Source organism: Metarhizium acridum (genome assembly GCF_019434415.1).
Source record: "Metarhizium acridum strain ARSEF 324 chromosome Unknown scaffold_356, whole genome shotgun sequence".
NCBI classification, from domain to species: Eukaryota; Fungi; Ascomycota; class Sordariomycetes; order Hypocreales; family Clavicipitaceae; genus Metarhizium; species Metarhizium acridum.
The window spans coordinates 1183530-1199929 of record NW_027094030.1 but is presented as its reverse complement, the minus strand read 5'-3'; the positions used below and the strand labels follow the sequence as shown (position 1 = coordinate 1199929).

At 52.6% G+C, this 16400-nt stretch overlaps 7 protein-coding genes across 8 annotated transcripts; 2 read left to right on the top strand and 5 right to left on the bottom strand.

Moving 5' to 3' along the window:
* Positions 1 to 430: 430 nt before the first annotated feature.
* On the bottom strand, positions 431 to 886 carry J3458_015705 (uncharacterized protein; the record flags this gene model as incomplete). The annotated part of the gene is made up of 1 exon (XM_066120905.1): positions 431 to 886. The coding sequence occupies one exon, from the start codon at positions 884 to 886 to the stop codon at positions 431 to 433; it is 456 nt and encodes a 151-aa protein (XP_065974234.1).
* A 2417-nt stretch (positions 887 to 3303) lies between these two features.
* Positions 3304 to 5400, top strand: MIR1_3 (mitochondrial phosphate carrier protein). The gene is made up of 2 exons (XM_007810945.2): positions 3304 to 3604; positions 3703 to 5400. Exons 1-2 carry the CDS (start codon positions 3509 to 3511, stop codon positions 4552 to 4554), a joined length of 948 nt encoding a protein of 315 aa, XP_007809136.1. The 5' UTR covers positions 3304 to 3508; the 3' UTR covers positions 4555 to 5400.
* Positions 5401 to 5565: 165 nt separating this feature from the next.
* KEX2_1 (pheromone processing endoprotease) lies at positions 5566 to 8726 on the top strand. 2 transcript variants are annotated; one of them, XM_007810946.2, is made up of 3 exons: positions 5566 to 7116; positions 7173 to 7747; positions 7808 to 8726. In XM_007810946.2, exons 1-3 carry the CDS (start codon positions 5962 to 5964, stop codon positions 8496 to 8498), a joined length of 2421 nt encoding a protein of 806 aa, XP_007809137.2. In that variant the 5' UTR covers positions 5566 to 5961; the 3' UTR covers positions 8499 to 8726. The 2 variants fall into 2 exon arrangements, with proteins under 2 accessions (XP_007809137.2, XP_065974233.1); XM_066120904.1 differs by having other exon boundaries at positions 5917 to 7116; positions 7173 to 8726.
* A 44-nt stretch (positions 8727 to 8770) lies between these two features.
* On the bottom strand, positions 8771 to 10689 carry SNX4_1 (intercellular trafficking and secretion). Its single transcript, XM_066120903.1, has 2 exons — positions 10229 to 10689; positions 8771 to 10087 (listed from the first exon to the last, which is right to left on the bottom strand). The coding sequence occupies exons 1-2, from the start codon at positions 10481 to 10483 to the stop codon at positions 8954 to 8956; spliced, it is 1389 nt and encodes a 462-aa protein (XP_065974232.1). The 5' UTR covers positions 10484 to 10689; the 3' UTR covers positions 8771 to 8953.
* Positions 10690 to 11014: 325 nt separating this feature from the next.
* YLH47_1 (LETM1 domain-containing protein ylh47) lies at positions 11015 to 13309 on the bottom strand. Its single transcript, XM_007810948.2, has 2 exons — positions 13101 to 13309; positions 11015 to 13048 (listed from the first exon to the last, which is right to left on the bottom strand). Exons 1-2 carry the CDS (start codon positions 13159 to 13161, stop codon positions 11490 to 11492), a joined length of 1620 nt encoding a protein of 539 aa, XP_007809139.1. The 5' UTR covers positions 13162 to 13309; the 3' UTR covers positions 11015 to 11489.
* Positions 13310 to 13916: 607 nt separating this feature from the next.
* On the bottom strand, positions 13917 to 14147 carry J3458_015700 (uncharacterized protein; the record flags this gene model as incomplete). The annotated part of the gene is made up of 1 exon (XM_066120902.1): positions 13917 to 14147. The coding sequence occupies one exon, from the start codon at positions 14145 to 14147 to the stop codon at positions 13917 to 13919; it is 231 nt and encodes a 76-aa protein (XP_065974231.1).
* Positions 14148 to 14817: 670 nt separating this feature from the next.
* Positions 14818 to 15400, bottom strand: J3458_015699 (uncharacterized protein; the record flags this gene model as incomplete). The annotated part of the gene is made up of 2 exons (XM_066120901.1): positions 14818 to 14850; positions 14921 to 15400. 2 exons carry the CDS (start codon positions 15398 to 15400, stop codon positions 14818 to 14820), a joined length of 513 nt encoding a protein of 170 aa, XP_065974230.1.
* Between the last annotated feature and the right edge of the window lie 1000 nt (positions 15401 to 16400).

Below are 16400 nucleotides of genomic sequence, written 5' to 3'. Positions count from 1 at the left end.
GTCAACAACTAGCCAAAGATGAAATAAAGAACGCTCAGCCGTTGATACACGAGCTTGAAGCGTAGATGTCCAACTTTGGGGCTTGAATAGCCAGAACAAAGTAAACATGTTAGAGGCACAAGCTGTTGTTTTGTAGGGTTTTCGCCCGTCCAAACCACACCATTCGATTTTCTACACTCCGAAGATTACGCCTAACCAGCACGGAGAAAACAATCCGCAAGGACAGATGGATCCATTGTCTCTGACACTAGTCAGCTTGTGGCACCATTCGCACACATGTGCATATGCAGAGAACCAAAGCACCGGGTCATGACCACCAGGTGCCTGGAACATTCATTGGTCATATTGTGGCATGTTTTCTCTGCCAGCCCGTTCCAACAGACTGGAACCGACCCCTGTAGGCATACGAACCAACCAAGAGAGTGGTTGATCACACAAAACAAGGCAAGACTCTCAAGACCCGAAGCTCTGAGAATCGAGGTAAGAAAGGCGTCCTAAACAGCATGTCATGGCCTTGGTATGGACGCCTGCCATGACACCAGGATGATCTTTCGCGGACAAGAAATCGAACGCCGGCGAGGATTACCGGAATCACGGTTCGCTGTGGGCCGTATGATACAAAAGCAACCACCTCGTTGGGTCTGCTGCAGACGCCACGGGTAGCCCTCGCAACCCGAAACCCTTGCTTCTTTGGAGATGGACGCCGGGGCGAAGCCCAAGTTAAGGTGGTGTTGTTGTCTCTCGGCTGCAGGAAACTGAGCCGAGGACCTTGTTGTCTCAGGCAATAGCGAATCAGCTCCTCCGGAGTTCTTCGGAGTGCCATATTTTCGTTGGTGCAATTACGGCCAGGCTGTGCCAGCATCTCACAGGGGTGAGACGGCCGCATGCAACAGAGCTCGGCGATGCTAGTTCCCCAAAACACAGTTAGCGTCCCGACCTGTCGGTACGGAGCAGAGGACAGTGATAGCTCATAACCAACGAACATGAGAGGTGGCCATGGTTCGCCCGTTGCCCAAGCCCCAAGTTCCCGGGACGAGAAGGCTGTTTGCGCGGAGTCTCGGTCTGGGGTTTGTGGCCAACACAAGCTTGGCAGCGCCCCCAACTTACTTGCTATCCCAAGCCAATGAGCCACATAAATTTGTGCCACTGTATTGTCGGAAAGAAAAGAGTGCAGTTGCGAAGCTGCACAATTCTTTGGTCATGGACAAGTGAAGTTAACGTCTGACATTGTCGAATCATCACCAGGATATAAACGTTGTGCAGGCAGTTGTGATTGTGTACTTCAAGTAAGAAAGTCTCCTACTTGCCAGCCAATGTCCAGGATGATGGCCTGAATTGGCGTTAGCATGATGTAAGCAGAGCAATCTGGACGTGGGGAAGCAAAGGCAAAGCTGGAAATCGGCAACCAAGGGCGGCGTGGCTTCAAGAGTGGCGGCCTTGAAGCGGGATATCAGGCTGCTCGTAGATGTTGAGTAGATGTTGCAATGAAGCCTTCGGGACCTTGGAGCGCAGCGGGATAACGCCAGACGGGCGCCGATCAAACTCTCACCAAATGAGTTGCGATGACGAAGCATGCGGAAACGAAGGAAAGAATCGAATGAGAGTTGCAGGTAGTAATGGGTGCACGGCCTGCATTAAAGCGAATGCAGGGGCTGGGTCTGGGAAATTTGACAGGTCGTCTGCGAAGGCTTCGGTTAGCAACCCATTGACGACTTGCCACTCGTTAATGGAGCACAGAGAAATTGGATCTATGTCATTTATAATAATCTGTGCATCGCAAATAAGTAACCAACACTGCGGCAATCTAGTCCATGCGGCAATGTCAGTGCTTGTTGGAGTAGTACCTACTACTGCGATGCCGAAGTAGGAAGAACCCAATGTTCACTCTGTTATAGGACGGATACTTTGCGAGCCCGACGTTTCACCATGCTGTTGCTGGATATTTGCGTGGGCTTGCCGTACGCTATGTAGACAATTCTTCTGGCCATTATTATTGACACGAGAAGGTGATCTGTTGCTCCAGTTGATGTTGCCTCAAGCCCTACGCTCCTGTTGCCGTTGGCGTTGCTGACTCTCGCCCGCAAGCTTTCGGGATTCCCAAAAAACAGCGAAGCAAAGTAAAACACTGGCAGCAGTAGGTAGTCAGACACACTTCGTACGCGCAACGTCGTTCTCGAGAGACGGCAGCAAGCCTCTGAACCAGGGGTTGAACTAGTTTAATCGAGATGTGGTGTTCGTAGGCCGAGGTAAAACAGTAGTATCTAGTCGGAAGAGGCCTAATGCGTCTCTCAAGCTCCGCTCAAGGACCGAGGAATATCGTAAGTCAGCGAAAAACGTTGAGCATGAGGAATCACACCTCGTTTCGAACGAATACAAAACACAAGGCGAATGCTGAAGCTACCGAGTCCAAGACGCGCTCACCGCATGGTCAGCAGAGCAGATGAGCCCCCTGTAGCAGGCTGCGGCAGTACCACAGAGAACGGATCACAATGGTCTCTGGCGCTTCAGCGCGACACGAATTCTATGTTGTTGACTTATTCGGTTGAAGCGGTAGCGTTGATGCTGTGACGTCGTATAGATATCACCAGTCATCTTGACCACCCTTCATCCTGAACTCAAAGAAGGAGTTGGCCTTCATAATTAAATAATCAAGTTGAGCGTCTAATGTCGGGATCAAAGAGAGACGTGAAACAAGAAGTCGCTGTAAAATTTAGAAAACCGCCCACGTTCCAAGTACAGACCAACTGTGCAATATGAGCATTTTGTATGCTGTCTGACATCTCAATGACGCGATCCCTGCGCTACAAGGCCATTTCGTCGTATCCTTAGCATAGGGTCTCTCATAATACCAATTGTCCCATGAGTCCCTAGACCGTGGCGTGGCTGCAATATTAGGGCCATCAAGAGTCAGCCCTTGCCCGGAATTGGAGGTTTCATTTGGAGAGTATGCTTTCAGCATGGAGAAGATCCAAAACCGAAATGGCAAAGTGCTTTCTCGAAGGATTGTCCTGATCCTAGGCAGCCAAAGCCGCTTTAAGGTGGCCTGCGAAAGAGTTTCCTGGAAGAGTGTGATACCGCCAGGCCATCAGTCAACGGCAGAGTGAACGTGATGGCTGAATAGATCAAACCAGACGTCTCTCAATTTGAAATGGGAAGGCCGAATACCGGTCCATGGCGCAAACGGCCCCAGCTTTCAGAGTTTCCAATGGGCGGGAACTCCTGGGATCCACAGCTCCAGGGGTCGACACCACCCAGGGGCACGCTGATGGAGGATTGGTGCACTATCTACAGATGTCCACGGACCGTTCGGCAAGGGCGGAACGACGTCATGAGGAAAAATGGATGCGATGAGGTCGATCCAAGGCCCTCGGTGGCTTGATGAGCATGTGCTGGACGCTGCTTAAAAACCAGCACCCCTCGAACGAGGGCGCGTTATTTTTTTGGCTTATGCCATATCAGATCAGGGTTGCCAGAATAATAACCAAGAAACGCAAATTGATAGAACAAGATGGCTTCCAAAGGAAACGAGCTGCCCGACTTCACAGTCAGCGACTATGTCAAGTTCTTCGGCGCAGGCGCTCTTGCTGCCACATCAACTCATGCGGTACGATGCCAGTGATGCTTCAAATAACCCGCTTCGCTCAATGCGTGAAGGTGCTGGGGACACCACCATGATCCGATACTGACTACGAAACACTGCAGGCCGCGACGCCGATTGATGTTGTCAAGACGCGAATCCAGGTCGACGATGCCATGAAGGGACTCAATATGCTTCGAGCGGCTCGCACAATTGTCGCAAAGGAAGGTTCATCGGCATTGTTAACCGGCTTCGGCCCAACCGCCGTCGGTTATCTGGTCCAAGGCGGCGCCAAGTTTGCAGGATACGAATTCTTCAAAAAGCAGTACATTGCGTTGACAGGAGGGCCAGAGAAAGCCGTCAGTAACCGCATGGGCATATACTTGGGTGCCAGCGCTACAGCGGAGTTTTTTGCAGATATTCTGCTTTGCCCCCTTGAGGCAACTCGAATCCGTTTAGTCTCGCAGAGAGGCTACGCGAGTGGGCTGGCGTCGGGATTTATGCGAATGGCTAGAGAAGAAGGCTTTCGAGGATTCTACTCGGGTTTCGTGCCACTGCTGTTCAAGCAGGTGCCGTTCGCCGTCGGGCAGTTCTCAGTCCATGAAGCCGTCAACGAGATCATTTTCCGGACAATGGGCCCAGAACGAAAGGCCAAGCTCACCAGCCTCGAGTCAACTGGAGTGGAGCTCACGTCGGGTCTGGCAGCTGGTGCCGCTGCTGCCGTGCTCTCACACCCCGCAGACACGTTACTCTCTGCCATCAACAAGGGAGCTGGGGACGGGAACCAGAGTGCCACAAGCAGGATGTTTCAACTGGCAAGGGAATTCGGTCCCAAGAGGTTGTTGTTGACCGGGTTAGGGCCACGTCTGGTCATGACCTGTGCACTGGTTTCCGGCCAATTTGTCATATATGCGCGATGCAAGGAGCTCACTGGCGCACCGCCAAGTATCGAGATTCACAAGGAGAAGGCCTTGTAGACACGGGTAGCCAAAACGAGGCGTAGCCGCGGCGCAAGGGACAATGGTTGGATTCGGCGTTTATGAAAATTCGGTACCGGGTCTTGTTGAAATTCAATGCGACTGCACCAATAGCGTTCTTAACGGTGTCAAGATAGACGAGACAAATTTTAGAACCTAGAGCTGGTTAGACGAGCAGAGCTAGAAGTGGGACATGGAGGGTTTAGCATTGCTTGTATCATATTGATTCAAGAAGTGGTTTGATGGCGAGACGCCGAGGATCGCATTGGGAGTGGTGAGAAAAAGGTGATCATGAATCCTATTCATTCGTACCTGTCAATTGGATGGGGCGCCTGTGGCAGTTCAGCCATTCCATCGTGCAAATAGGGAAGGAGCTCTACACACCTACCTTTTTGGACCAAAGCGACTTCAATCCCTACCTAGGTACTTAAGTACTCACTTCTTAGGTGTCTACGGTAGGTGGAGTGCTTCCAAAAGCTCGAGCAATGCAAGGACGAACGGAACCTAATATTTAACCGTTTTGCAATTCGAGGACACGTTGTTGCGATCCTCAAGTGCGCATTGATCACGCTGCAGTGGCAGGAGGGAACAGAAGGGGCGTGCACTCCGCATGTCCGGGACTATGTGATACAAAGGTACTCAGGTAGGCGCATGCTCAACAAGTCGTCCCAGGTTCTGTCCTAACAACTCTGACCTTGTTGCTTTCCTGGTAGCTTCAAACCCTGCGCCTCGGACTCTTGGGACAGGAGGCACATACCGCGTATCCTCTACTTCTGTAGCCCCCATTGTAAAAACTTTACCAAGTGTAACTGAAACTTGAGGCATGGGCCCCCAGTCTGCTTCCCGAGTCCAAGGAGTACTGGAAATCCACCTGCCCCACCACCCCAGTGTCCTGGTGTTCTTGAGTTGCCAGTAGCGTTGCGGGCTTGGTTAGGGGTCGCCCCCGATTGCCATAGGTCTGGTCTCGACATGAAAGACCACGACGCTTCAAATCCGACGTCTCTCCTTCATCTGGCCGATATAGTGTCACCTATCTACTTTCTTCATCATCCACGGGCCGGACAAAGCCATCCTACACGAGGCCTGTGGCTCGGCACGCAAGCGCATTTTGCCACGATACATTCCGACGTCACGGTTGCTTTTTTTACCGCTGCTCCCCGGACGGGACAGAGCCACTCCCATCTCGACTGGGACACGACGCTTGTTGCGCTGACGACGGAAGTGTCATCAGGCCCCTACACACAAGCTCTAACTCTTAATGCGGGCTCATGCGTGTATCTACCTAGGAACTTGGAGATACGCCTTTGAGTTTTCAGATGTATTGAACCTTTTGGTATTTGTATCCGCTCCTCGCCTTCCCCGGGCGGTCATCGCCTCCGTCTTGAGCCCGCCACATTATCCTTCGATATGAGAGTTGCGCTTTTCGCTGGCCTTGTTGGCCTCGCCTCCCTCTCCTATGCTGGCCATGCACCAAGGGATTACAAAAACAATGACTACTACGTCTTGCAGATTGACTTCTCTGTTTCTCCAGAACAAATCGAGTCTCGCCTACATCTTCGACATGAAGGCACCGTCGGTGCACTGTCCGACCATCACGTTTTCCGCTCTCGAAAAACTGAGCACGACATCGTACGAAGAGAACTACTAGAAATTAAGAGAAAGAAGCGCGCACCAGATCAGTACGATGTCCTGGACAGAGTGCTGTTCTCGGCTAAGCAGGAGCTGCGTCGACATTTGCATAAACGTGTAATCCCGCCACCTCCTCCCGGGGCTGATATACCGCGTGCTACCGCAGAACCTGCCCTCTCGGCCGTCAAGAAACAGCAAACAATTATGGATACACTCAGCATTAAGGACCCGATTTTTACTGCACAGTGGCATCTGTTTAATTCTGTCGAGGTCGGCAATGACGTCAACGTCACTGGTGTGTGGATGGAGGGCGTCACTGGCAAGAATGCTACCGTTGCCATCGTCGATGATGGCTTAGACATGCATAGTGAGGATCTAAGGGAGAATTACTTCGCCGAGGGCTCTTACGACTTCAACGACCACGACCCAGAACCCGCCCCTGTGCTTTCAGATGACCACCATGGCACACGATGCGCTGGAGAAGTCGCCGCTGTCCGCAATGATGTTTGCGGTATCGGTGTTGCGTATGAGTCCAAGGTCGCAGGCATCCGCATTTTGAGCGCCGTCATCTCCGACGAAGATGAAGCCGAGGCTCTCATGTACAGGAACGACAAGAACCAAATCTACTCATGCTCTTGGGGCCCTTCTGATGACGGCCGCACCATGGAGGCCCCTAGTGTTCTGATCAGAAGGGCCATGCTCAAGTCTATTCAAGAAGGTCGTAATAAGCTCGGATCTATCTTTGTCTTTGCCAGCGGTAATGGAGCTAAGAGTGGAGATAACTGCAACTTCGATGGATATACCAACTCCATCTTTAGCATCACAGTCGGCGCTGTTAGCAGGGATAATCAACAGACGTATTACTCTGAACCTTGCTCCGCTCAGCTCGCGGTCACTTACAGCAGCGGTGGCAGCGCTTCCGACGGTTTCATCGTAAGTACCAACTAAGAATCTCACTGATCGGCAACCCATTGGCTCACAACACCTAGCACACGACAGATGTCGGAGCAAATAAATGCACAGATCGTCACGGAGGAACTTCGGCGGCAGCTCCACTGGCCGCTGGTATCTTTGCCCTAGTTTTGGAGGTTAACCCGGAGCTGAGCTGGAGAGACATGCAATACCTTGTCATGGACACTGCCAAGCCCTTTTCCGCCCCGGGCGTTGTCTGGAACGAGACAGGTATTGGAAAGCAATTCAGCCACGCATTTGGTTATGGCAAAATCGACACCTACGACCTTGTGCAGAAAGCCAAGACTTGGAACAAGGTCAAGCCTCAAGCATGGTTCTTTTCTCCTCGGCTTGAGGTCGAGGAGGCAATTCCTGAAGGGCCAAGCGGCGTTAGTGCCAATTTTACTGTCACCAAGGACATGCTAAAGGAGGCAAATCTGGGACGATTGGAGCATGTGACAATCTTCATGAATGTCAACCACACTCGACGTGGTGACATTAGCGTCGACCTGATCAGCCCATCCAACATGGTCAGTCAAATCGCAACTACTCGCAGCGGCGATGAGCACTATGCCGGCTATGTTAACTGGACCTTCATGAGCGTTGCTCACTGGTAAGGAATATTTCCACTGCTCAGGCGCCTGCTGACATCAAATCACTAACCCACATGCAGGGGTGAATCCGGTGTTGGAGCGTGGACTTTGGTCGTTAGAGATACAGTGCAAAACGAACGCAATGGTACATTTATTGACTGGCGCCTAAAGCTATGGGGCGAGTCTATCGATGCCAAAAAGGCCACCGATCTGGGTATGCCTACAGAGGACGAGTATGTCAGTCTTCCTGTTACGTCAAGTCCGACGCCAACAGCCAGCCCCACGCATACTGCTACAGCTACGGCTTCGGTTTCGGCTACTGCTTCCGCCGCCGCTACTTCTACTTCTCCGCCATCCTGGTTCCCAGGCTTTGGGTCTAAGACGGCTATGCTGTGGGTTATTGGTGCTGCTGTCCTTATTGTGCTCTTCTGCATTGGCTTGTGTATTTACCTCTTCATCGCTCGAAAGCGTCGTAACACGCCCCGTGACGACTATGAGTTTGAACTGCTTGATGAAGAAGAGGCCGATGGTCTGAATAGCAATGAGAAGCGCGGTGAAGGCCGCCGAACCCGCGGTGGCGAGTTGTATGATGCCTTTGCCGGAGCCAGTGATGACGAGGAAGAGTTTGATGAATACAGAGATCCGTCAGCGGAAAGATTGGCCGGTCATGAGTATGAAGACGATCAATATGTCGTGGGTGAAGAGAGCGATGACGAGGATAATCCAGGGGCAGCCGAAACAATGCCCCTTGGCGGAGGAAGCCGATCATAACCACCTTGGCGTTTAGGTACACGGAACAAGGACTCATTTGGATGCGGTGTATATTTTTGAGGGCGAAAGCCGTGATGACGGTCGACTGGTTGTTCTTTCCTCGGTTTTGGAATACGCTTCCTGTTCAAATGCATTGCTCATTTGCATGGGATCAAAAGGAGTTTTGAATGTATTATCAGAAAATCATGCCTAGCCCAGCATTATCAATAGATTTACTTGGTACTCGAACACAACACACCGGAGATGAGGAATGGTTTCTGGGACCGCATAGTGCTTGGGGCTGTCCAATGACTGGTTTATTTACAACGGGCGTATTACAGTGCCATGAACGTTCTGTAGGACACCAAAGGTTGTTATCGTAACTACTTATTCGCCAACGCCGAGCCAGAAGGGAAAATCGAAAAAAAAAGAACAAAATCAACCGCAACGCCAGTGTTTAGTTTGTAGCTTTTCAACTACGCGGCCGCCACGCCCTCCTGATCCATTTCTTTAATGTACCTCTCCCAAATGTCAATCACCTCCCCGTAAAACCCGACATGTGCATCCGCCAGCCCACCCAGCTGTGCCTTGAACTCGGCCCTCTTGATGCGCTCGAAATCGGCGACTTCCCGGACGACCTCGTCGTCAAACATGTCGCTCGTGGCACGGGCCCGCTCCACCTCGTTGGTGAGCTCCTCGACGCGCAGCTCCAGCTTGCGCTGGCGCTCGCGACGGGCCTGCTCGTGGTCGACGCCGCGGACGTCTTCGATCTTGGCGCGGATGAAGGAGCCGGCGCCCGAGGACGCGTAGCCCGACTGGAGGGAGTCGCGCTCCGCGGTGGACTTGTTGAGGTACTCGGTGAGCTGTTCGTAGTCGAGCTGCTTCTGCTCCCGCGCGCGGAGGAGGTTCTTGAGCGAGAGGGAGTAGGCCTGCATGTCGCGCAGGGAGCCGAGGTAGTCCTGGTCGGTGACGTCGCGCAGGGTGTGCAGGTGCGCGGCGGTGTCTTGGATGGAGGCGGCAAAGGCGTGGACCTCGGGCTCGACGCCGGGCTCGAGGGCGATGAGCTTCTGGAACTGCTCGGCGAGGTCCTTGAGGTCCGTTTCGAGGTCGGCCTCGCGGCGGACGACGCGGGCGACGATCTTTTCAATGTTGCCCAGGTCCTCGTCGAGCTTGTCGCTCTTGTCTTTGACTTCGATGAAGCGCCTGTCCGGCTTGTGCAGCTTGGTGAAGGCGTTGATGAAGGTGTCTGCGAAGTTGTCGAAGACGCCGCTCGAGTTGCTGGGGTCGGTGGACAGGCTGGCGCGGGCGCTGCGGCTGCGCATGGTCGCGTTCCAGTCGGGGCTCTCGAGGAAGCTGTGCAGGATGGGTGCCCGGCGGAGGATCGGGTGCAGTGACAGGCGGGTGAGGAAGCGCTGGAACGAGTGTGCTCGTCGCAAGGTGAAGTCTGGGCCGAAGCGGTCGCCGCGCACGTATTCCATGCGCTGCTTGTCCGGCAGCGGGGGCACGGCGGTGGCGGGATAGTCTCGCATGAGCTGCTTGTATAGGAAGACAAAGTCTGTGAAGCGTCGGCGGACAGTCGTTGTCTCTTTCTGGAACGACTGGAAGGTGGACTGGTGTGTGGAACACGTCCATGTTAGCTGTTTGTGTCTCACTGACGATGGGGAGGGGACGTTGCAGTCAAGGGCCAGTATTGCCTCCTCGGCGCCGAAGGAGGAGGGCCGAGGCTGTTTCGCACAGTCGCGTATACGTACGTGAGTGGTAATCAGATATGAAATGAATGCATCCTTGCTGCCGTCATTCTCCTTGAGCGGACTACCAACTGTACACTCGAGCTTCTCGCTGCCTAGCCCGTGAGGATCGAGCTCGCGGCCGCTACGTCTGGCTGCTGAGGCTTCGCCGGCATGGTGCCCGTGCTGTCCTGCGACTGCATTTACGGCGGGGTCATGTTCCGTCCATGATATGCTGGAGAAGTTGTCTTGGTCGTGATCTTGGTCAGTGACCGCCATGGTGTTGCTGTTCGATGTGCAGCACGGCGTTGCACGGTTGATTCGGCGAGCGGGGGAAACGAGTTTGACTGTTTTCGCGCCGAGACACAGGTGTCGATTCTTTGCAGGGGGGAGAATGGCCCGAAGGAATCAGTTTCGTCGACCCTGAGGAGCACGGAGAGGCAAGAGGTAGCAGTCGAGGGGAAATATGCTCTTGAATAGGCGAAGGTTGCAAGTGCGAACCGTATGAATGAATAGCTGGTGGGAGCTCGGATCAAGGCTGTGGCGTAGCATGACGATGTGGGGGCTGAAGAGCCTCCGGTGTATGTTGCGGAATACAAAGACAAGCACAAACAAAGAACAAGATATAAGTGTCACGAGATAGAACGAAGCTTGTTATGAGCTGAGTCCAATAAAATAGTGACCGAATTAACTGCGCATATTCACACTTTATGTAACATGAAGCATCAAGATCGTTTGTCATCTTACAAATGCCACGCATGTACCCCTTAACAGCATCCTGCGAGCGGCCCCTGCGACGATGACGCAGGCCTCCGGAGCCGTCAATTCAATCTTCACAACCGCTGTATTGATAGTTAAGGGTACCAGCACATGAACTTACCTTGACATCGTAATATAGCAGAAAGGTAGTACATACAAAATTCAATGCAGTCTATTTCCTATCCTGTTGGTGGCAAAAAGTCTATGTGATGTATATATGTCGCTTTCACCGTGATCGCACCATGAGATGGGCCATGTGTACCGCCCGCTCAGTTTTCTGTTTTGCATATCGTTACACCCAGCCCCTGTCCGGGGCAAAAAAAGGCCAGCTCCACCACGTTTCAAATCATACATATGAAAATAAAACAAGATCGTTGAATGATAGAGTGGTTTGGCATTATTCTGCTCAATATGTGGCAATGCGTAGGGGAGATGTGCTTTGGCAGCGAAGTTGCGTGTCGCTTTTCTTTTTCGATGCGAGTCCTGGTCAAGTCACCAAGCTCTGCGCTTTCCTCTGTCTTTTTGTTCACTTTTTCTCCGTGTTGGACTGGGTCTTGACCTGTTGCTCGGTCACTTGAGCCTGTTCGCGCTCAGCATCGACCATTTCGCTGGCAGCCTTCTTGTCAGCACCCTCAGCTTCAGCATGCATGATTCTTTCCTCCTTTTCGTCAATGTCTTCAACATCACGAGGTGTGGCCATGCCAGTGCTCTGGCTTTCCTCGTTCTGTTCGTTCTCCTCCTCGATAAGCTCCTGCTGCTCCTTGACAACCTCGAGACGCTGTTTGTTGGTGGCGGCGCCTTCGGCATTGTGGACCTCGAGCTCGATTTCGTGGAACAACTCCTCGGGGATGGAGGAAAGTACGCCGATGAGAGCGTCAATCTGGCTTGAGCCCTCGCCTGAACCCTGACCATACATGTACGCATTGCTGAGGACGAGCAAGGTAGACGGAACACCCTCCTTCAGACGCAGGTCCAACCATGACTGCAGGTCGGTCCGCATGCGAGCAGGGGACACGCTGTGAGTCCTGATACCACGAGCAGCGCAAGCCGTCTGCAGTTCCAGGACGGTAAGACTGTCGACACCTTCGAAGCTGATGGCCTTGTCGTCTCGCTTGATTTGTCTCATGCGATGGCGAATCTGATATCGCAGCATCATATCTGTACCAAAGGTGTTGAGGTTCATGTATCGGCACATGGAAACCAACTGAGGGCGTGACAGGTTGTCTAGGGTCATGTCATCTCGGAAGACCTTGCAGACCTTGATGACGTCCTCGTGAGTGGGAGCTTCGCCAGTGGAGCGAACCTTGCGAAAGAAGTTGGCGAACTCCTCCTTCTGGGCCGTTGCCTGGCTTAGCGGAAGACCAGTCTCCTTGAGAGTCTGTCGCAAAAAGCTGCTCACTTCTTTTCGGGTGGATCGCAGGACGCTGGCCTTGGCTTCCTTGGACTTTTGGCCCTCGAACGTGCTGGGCAGCATGTTGGGGAACAGCTTCAATGCCAAAGGCAAAAGTGCCTCACCTAGCGGAACGATGATGAAGACGCTGAATGGGACAAGGCGGCCCAGATCCTGGACTGTTCGTCGCAGCTGCTTGTGTTCTCTTCGGGTGAGGTCGTAGCCAGCAGCCATCTTGAGCGCTAGTCTCCAGCTGATTTTGACTTCAGTAGCAAGCAGCTTACTTCCATCCCAATAGTGCTGGGCCTCTTTTTTAACTTTTTGCCACAAAGTGAGCTTCTTCTCTTCCTTCTCCGCCTTGGTCACCTCCTTCTGCTGTGCTAAATCCTCTTTTTTGGCGGCCAAGTCGGTCATGGCGGCCTCGGCCTGTGTTTTGTCAAGTTGGCCAGCGGTTGCGGTTGGGCTCTTGGCTTCTACGCCCTTGGCCTCGACGGCAGGGTTCTCTTTCGGCAACGGTTTCTTAGCCTGGTCGACGTTGAAACCCGGTGGCGGGCCAGTATGTTGTGAGTCAGGTCGGTGATGCTCGGTGCTGACCTGTCGCATGGGAATCAGAAGTGCCAGTGCCGAAACTTGTGACTGGCGGCCGATATGTCTGGCCATCAAGCTGGGTGTAACGCCGCGCGACAAGGCCTGGGCTACATATAGTCAGTACTGGAGATGCAACAAAACGATTTGAGCAAGGCTGACCGTTTCTTAACAAGGGGGTCCTCGCAGCTGCCCGGCGGGCAACTGTGGCTGATGCGCTCATGATGGAGCAACGAAACCGTTGGGCGGAGTTGGAAAAGTCTGAAGAGAGTGACTGAAATCTTCTATATTGCAATGACGTGTGCGCCCGCGCTGTGACTGATTTGTGTTGTTGTGCGATGAGAATGAGGGCTTGGGGATGTTGAATCAATTGTGTTAGGGAACAAAGTGCCAGAAATGCAAATGCGAATCGCAGGAGGGTCTGATCGCGGCCAAGCCGGGCGTCCACATGCTTGGTTGAGCACCAATGACGGGACGGGCGGGGGTATCGGCCCCGTGCCAACCCAGCAAAAAGGTTCCCCCGACATGGCCCGCACGGCGATTGGTTGAGGCACGTGACACCGGTCCCTCAACGGTTTACGGTTTCGCCGATGTCTGCAAGCCTTTCGTGCCAGCTACCCGGCAGCTCGGGACTGAGACTACATCAATGTCTTTTCCATGAGGGAATAATAGTACTGCTTTACTGTGGTTCTTGCTAAGTCCTTCTTTCCATTTATCTCTCTCACTCGCGTCTTTTTTTTTTCTTATAGGGGGGTCCTCCATCATACTTTCACCATTTGCGCTGTAGGAAGTTGTATTCGATGAAAAAAAATGCTCATACCACTCTCCGTTAATAGTAGGCAAAAGCAGGTCTAGGAGTGATGTCGCCACGATTAAAAGTACAGATTCAAACTTTATCGCCGAAAGTCTCCGCTACAGCCCAGACATCTATTTTTAGCATACACCCAGTTCCCTACAAAAAATACGACTTCAACTCATTTACTTGCACCCACTAGAAGCAAGGGTGAAGATTCCGCCCAAAATACCATCAAGAGCACCAGCCATGGCACCGCCGACCTTGGTACTATTGTTACAGACACCACTGCCTACATCAGGGACGTGTACATTCATGTCGGCCTTCTGATCGCCGCCCTTGCCCTCGACGCGGACCACAATCATGTCAGTAAGGTGGTACTGGTCAACGTGCTCAATTTTTCCGGATGTGACCATGTTCAAGTCAGTATGTGTTTTCCCTTTCCGTATCAGGAAAACAAGGGCCGCCTGGGCAAACTCACAATCGCAGGGAGTTGGACGGGCCGTGCTATTCGTGCTACCAACCCTAACTATTCGTGCTAATGCCCCACCTTGATTTTGGGCCTACACCCTGACCTACCACGCCCCGCCATATAATTTCACATACATTGCCCTGGCAATAAGGGAGTTATCACGAAATACGATTCAAGACGCAACGACGACGAAGACTCATAATACGGTCGCGGGCGCGGTCAGGAAACGCTGTAAATCGCACACAAACTCGATCAACAGGTAGACAAGCCACGGAGCAAGCAGCAGTATCAGGGTCGCCGGAAATTGAGGAAAATATCCCTCAAACACAGCCGGAAGAGCCGCAGCTTCAATGGATGACCCCTTGGGAGCCCGGGCAGCGCCCACGGCGGCAGCGGAATAATTAACGGCCCGTGAATGTGTACACATTCATCAAAAACACCGGAAATCGCGTTTTTGAGCGATTTGTGCCCTGCCGGTGCCCTGCCGGTGCTCGCCCGAGCTCGTGTTATTAAAAAAATGATACATTTAAATACTACCGATTGAATTTTTGAAAAGCGGGCGCGACCATGTGGGTGTATGTGAAAATGTATGGTGGGGTGTGGGCAGTTGACCACTAGGCCAAATCGAGCGGTAGTAGCACGAATAGCTAGGGTTGGTAGCACGAATAGCACGACCCGAGTTGGACCTATGGGCCCAGGAATACAGCCATTGCCAACCTGGTAGGGGACGCTCTTCACATCATGGGGGGAGTGGGCAGCAACATTTTCGACAATCTTAACCAACTGGTTGAGGCTACCCTCCTGTCCGGGGTCGTTGAAGGAACCGCCAACAGCAATCTTGATCTTGGCGCCGACAAGCTGGTCATCCTTGACAACATTGGTGTCAACCTCGAATTTTCTGTCGCTGCTGCAGCCGGCAGTGGTCCTTGATTTTACCGAGAGCGTCCCAGGGGGGAGTGCTTTCGTAGTTGAACTTGTGGTCAGCCAAATCCGCCCTGGTGTTACCGCCGTCGGGGCTGCTCCAGGAGCTGGCCCTGCGGTAGTTCCAAGTGGTTGCGGCAGCGGCGCCGAGGGCAAAAGTTGCAACTCGGAGAGTGATGAAGTTCGAGGTTCTTCATGTTGAGCAAGTATTGTCAATTGAATGGTGTGATCTTTGCTGGTCAATGGTATTGGTTTTGTTCGAAATTTCCAGATCATCATGGAGACTTTATAACTTTTCCTAAACTTTGGTCCCTGGACCATTCAATAATGACCTCGAAACTTACAAGGCCACATATGCTCATCGTTCCTTTATAGATGACGCAAGTTATGGAAAGAACCCTGCGTACGAGTGAGAACTAGTGACTAAAGGGTCAACTTGCGACGTAACCCCATAAGCCATGCTTCCACTTGTATTTTGGCTCTAATTGAAGTATACAAAGGCGACAATAACCACGAGACTTTGCAGATTTTGGCAAGTCACTTGGGGACAGCCGTACCGTTGCCACCAATTTCCCGAATCGGTGCCTGTAATCCCTGCCCAGCCGGCGCATTGTCACCCAAGCCAGAGCTAACCCTTCCTATTCGTGATGTCATGTCAGCGCTATTCACCTTGGTGGAGCATGCCCGTACGACTCTCCATCTGCATCTTTGCCATGTTGAAGGATTAACAGGGCGGCGATAGGTATTTCTCAAGGCGATGGCTGCCGATGGCTGGGTACGAACGCGAATGGTTCGTGATGTCACGACAGGCGAGCATGTATTTTGTAAGAATAGAGTAAGCAGCCAGCATCTCGTGCGGGAAAACGTTGCGGGCTGTGTGTGGAACAGGGATTACGACTCGGCAGCGCGGCTGTATCTAAAGGGATAGTGATGCTGGGCACGACCAAATGTTGGTTCAACTTGACGTTGGATAGATTCTTGATGCAGGGCAGCTTTCGGCTTCTGGCATCCTTTTTGGGGCTAGCCAAAAACCCTTAGTGCTCTCAAGTGGTCTTTTTCCTCTCGATACCCTGCATTTTCTCCACTGCCGTGGTTTCCGAAGTTCAGAGGGCGGTTTAACCAGACGCTTTGGGACAATTGCGTCGCAACGGGACAGGAGCTCTTCTCTCTCAAACAAAGTTCCGTCCATCAGTCTCAGTGATGCCATTCATTTGTCTGCTTGTAAAGGATGAACAGTCTCTGCGTACGGGGGGATGCCAGGGTAGAGCCGCTTGAT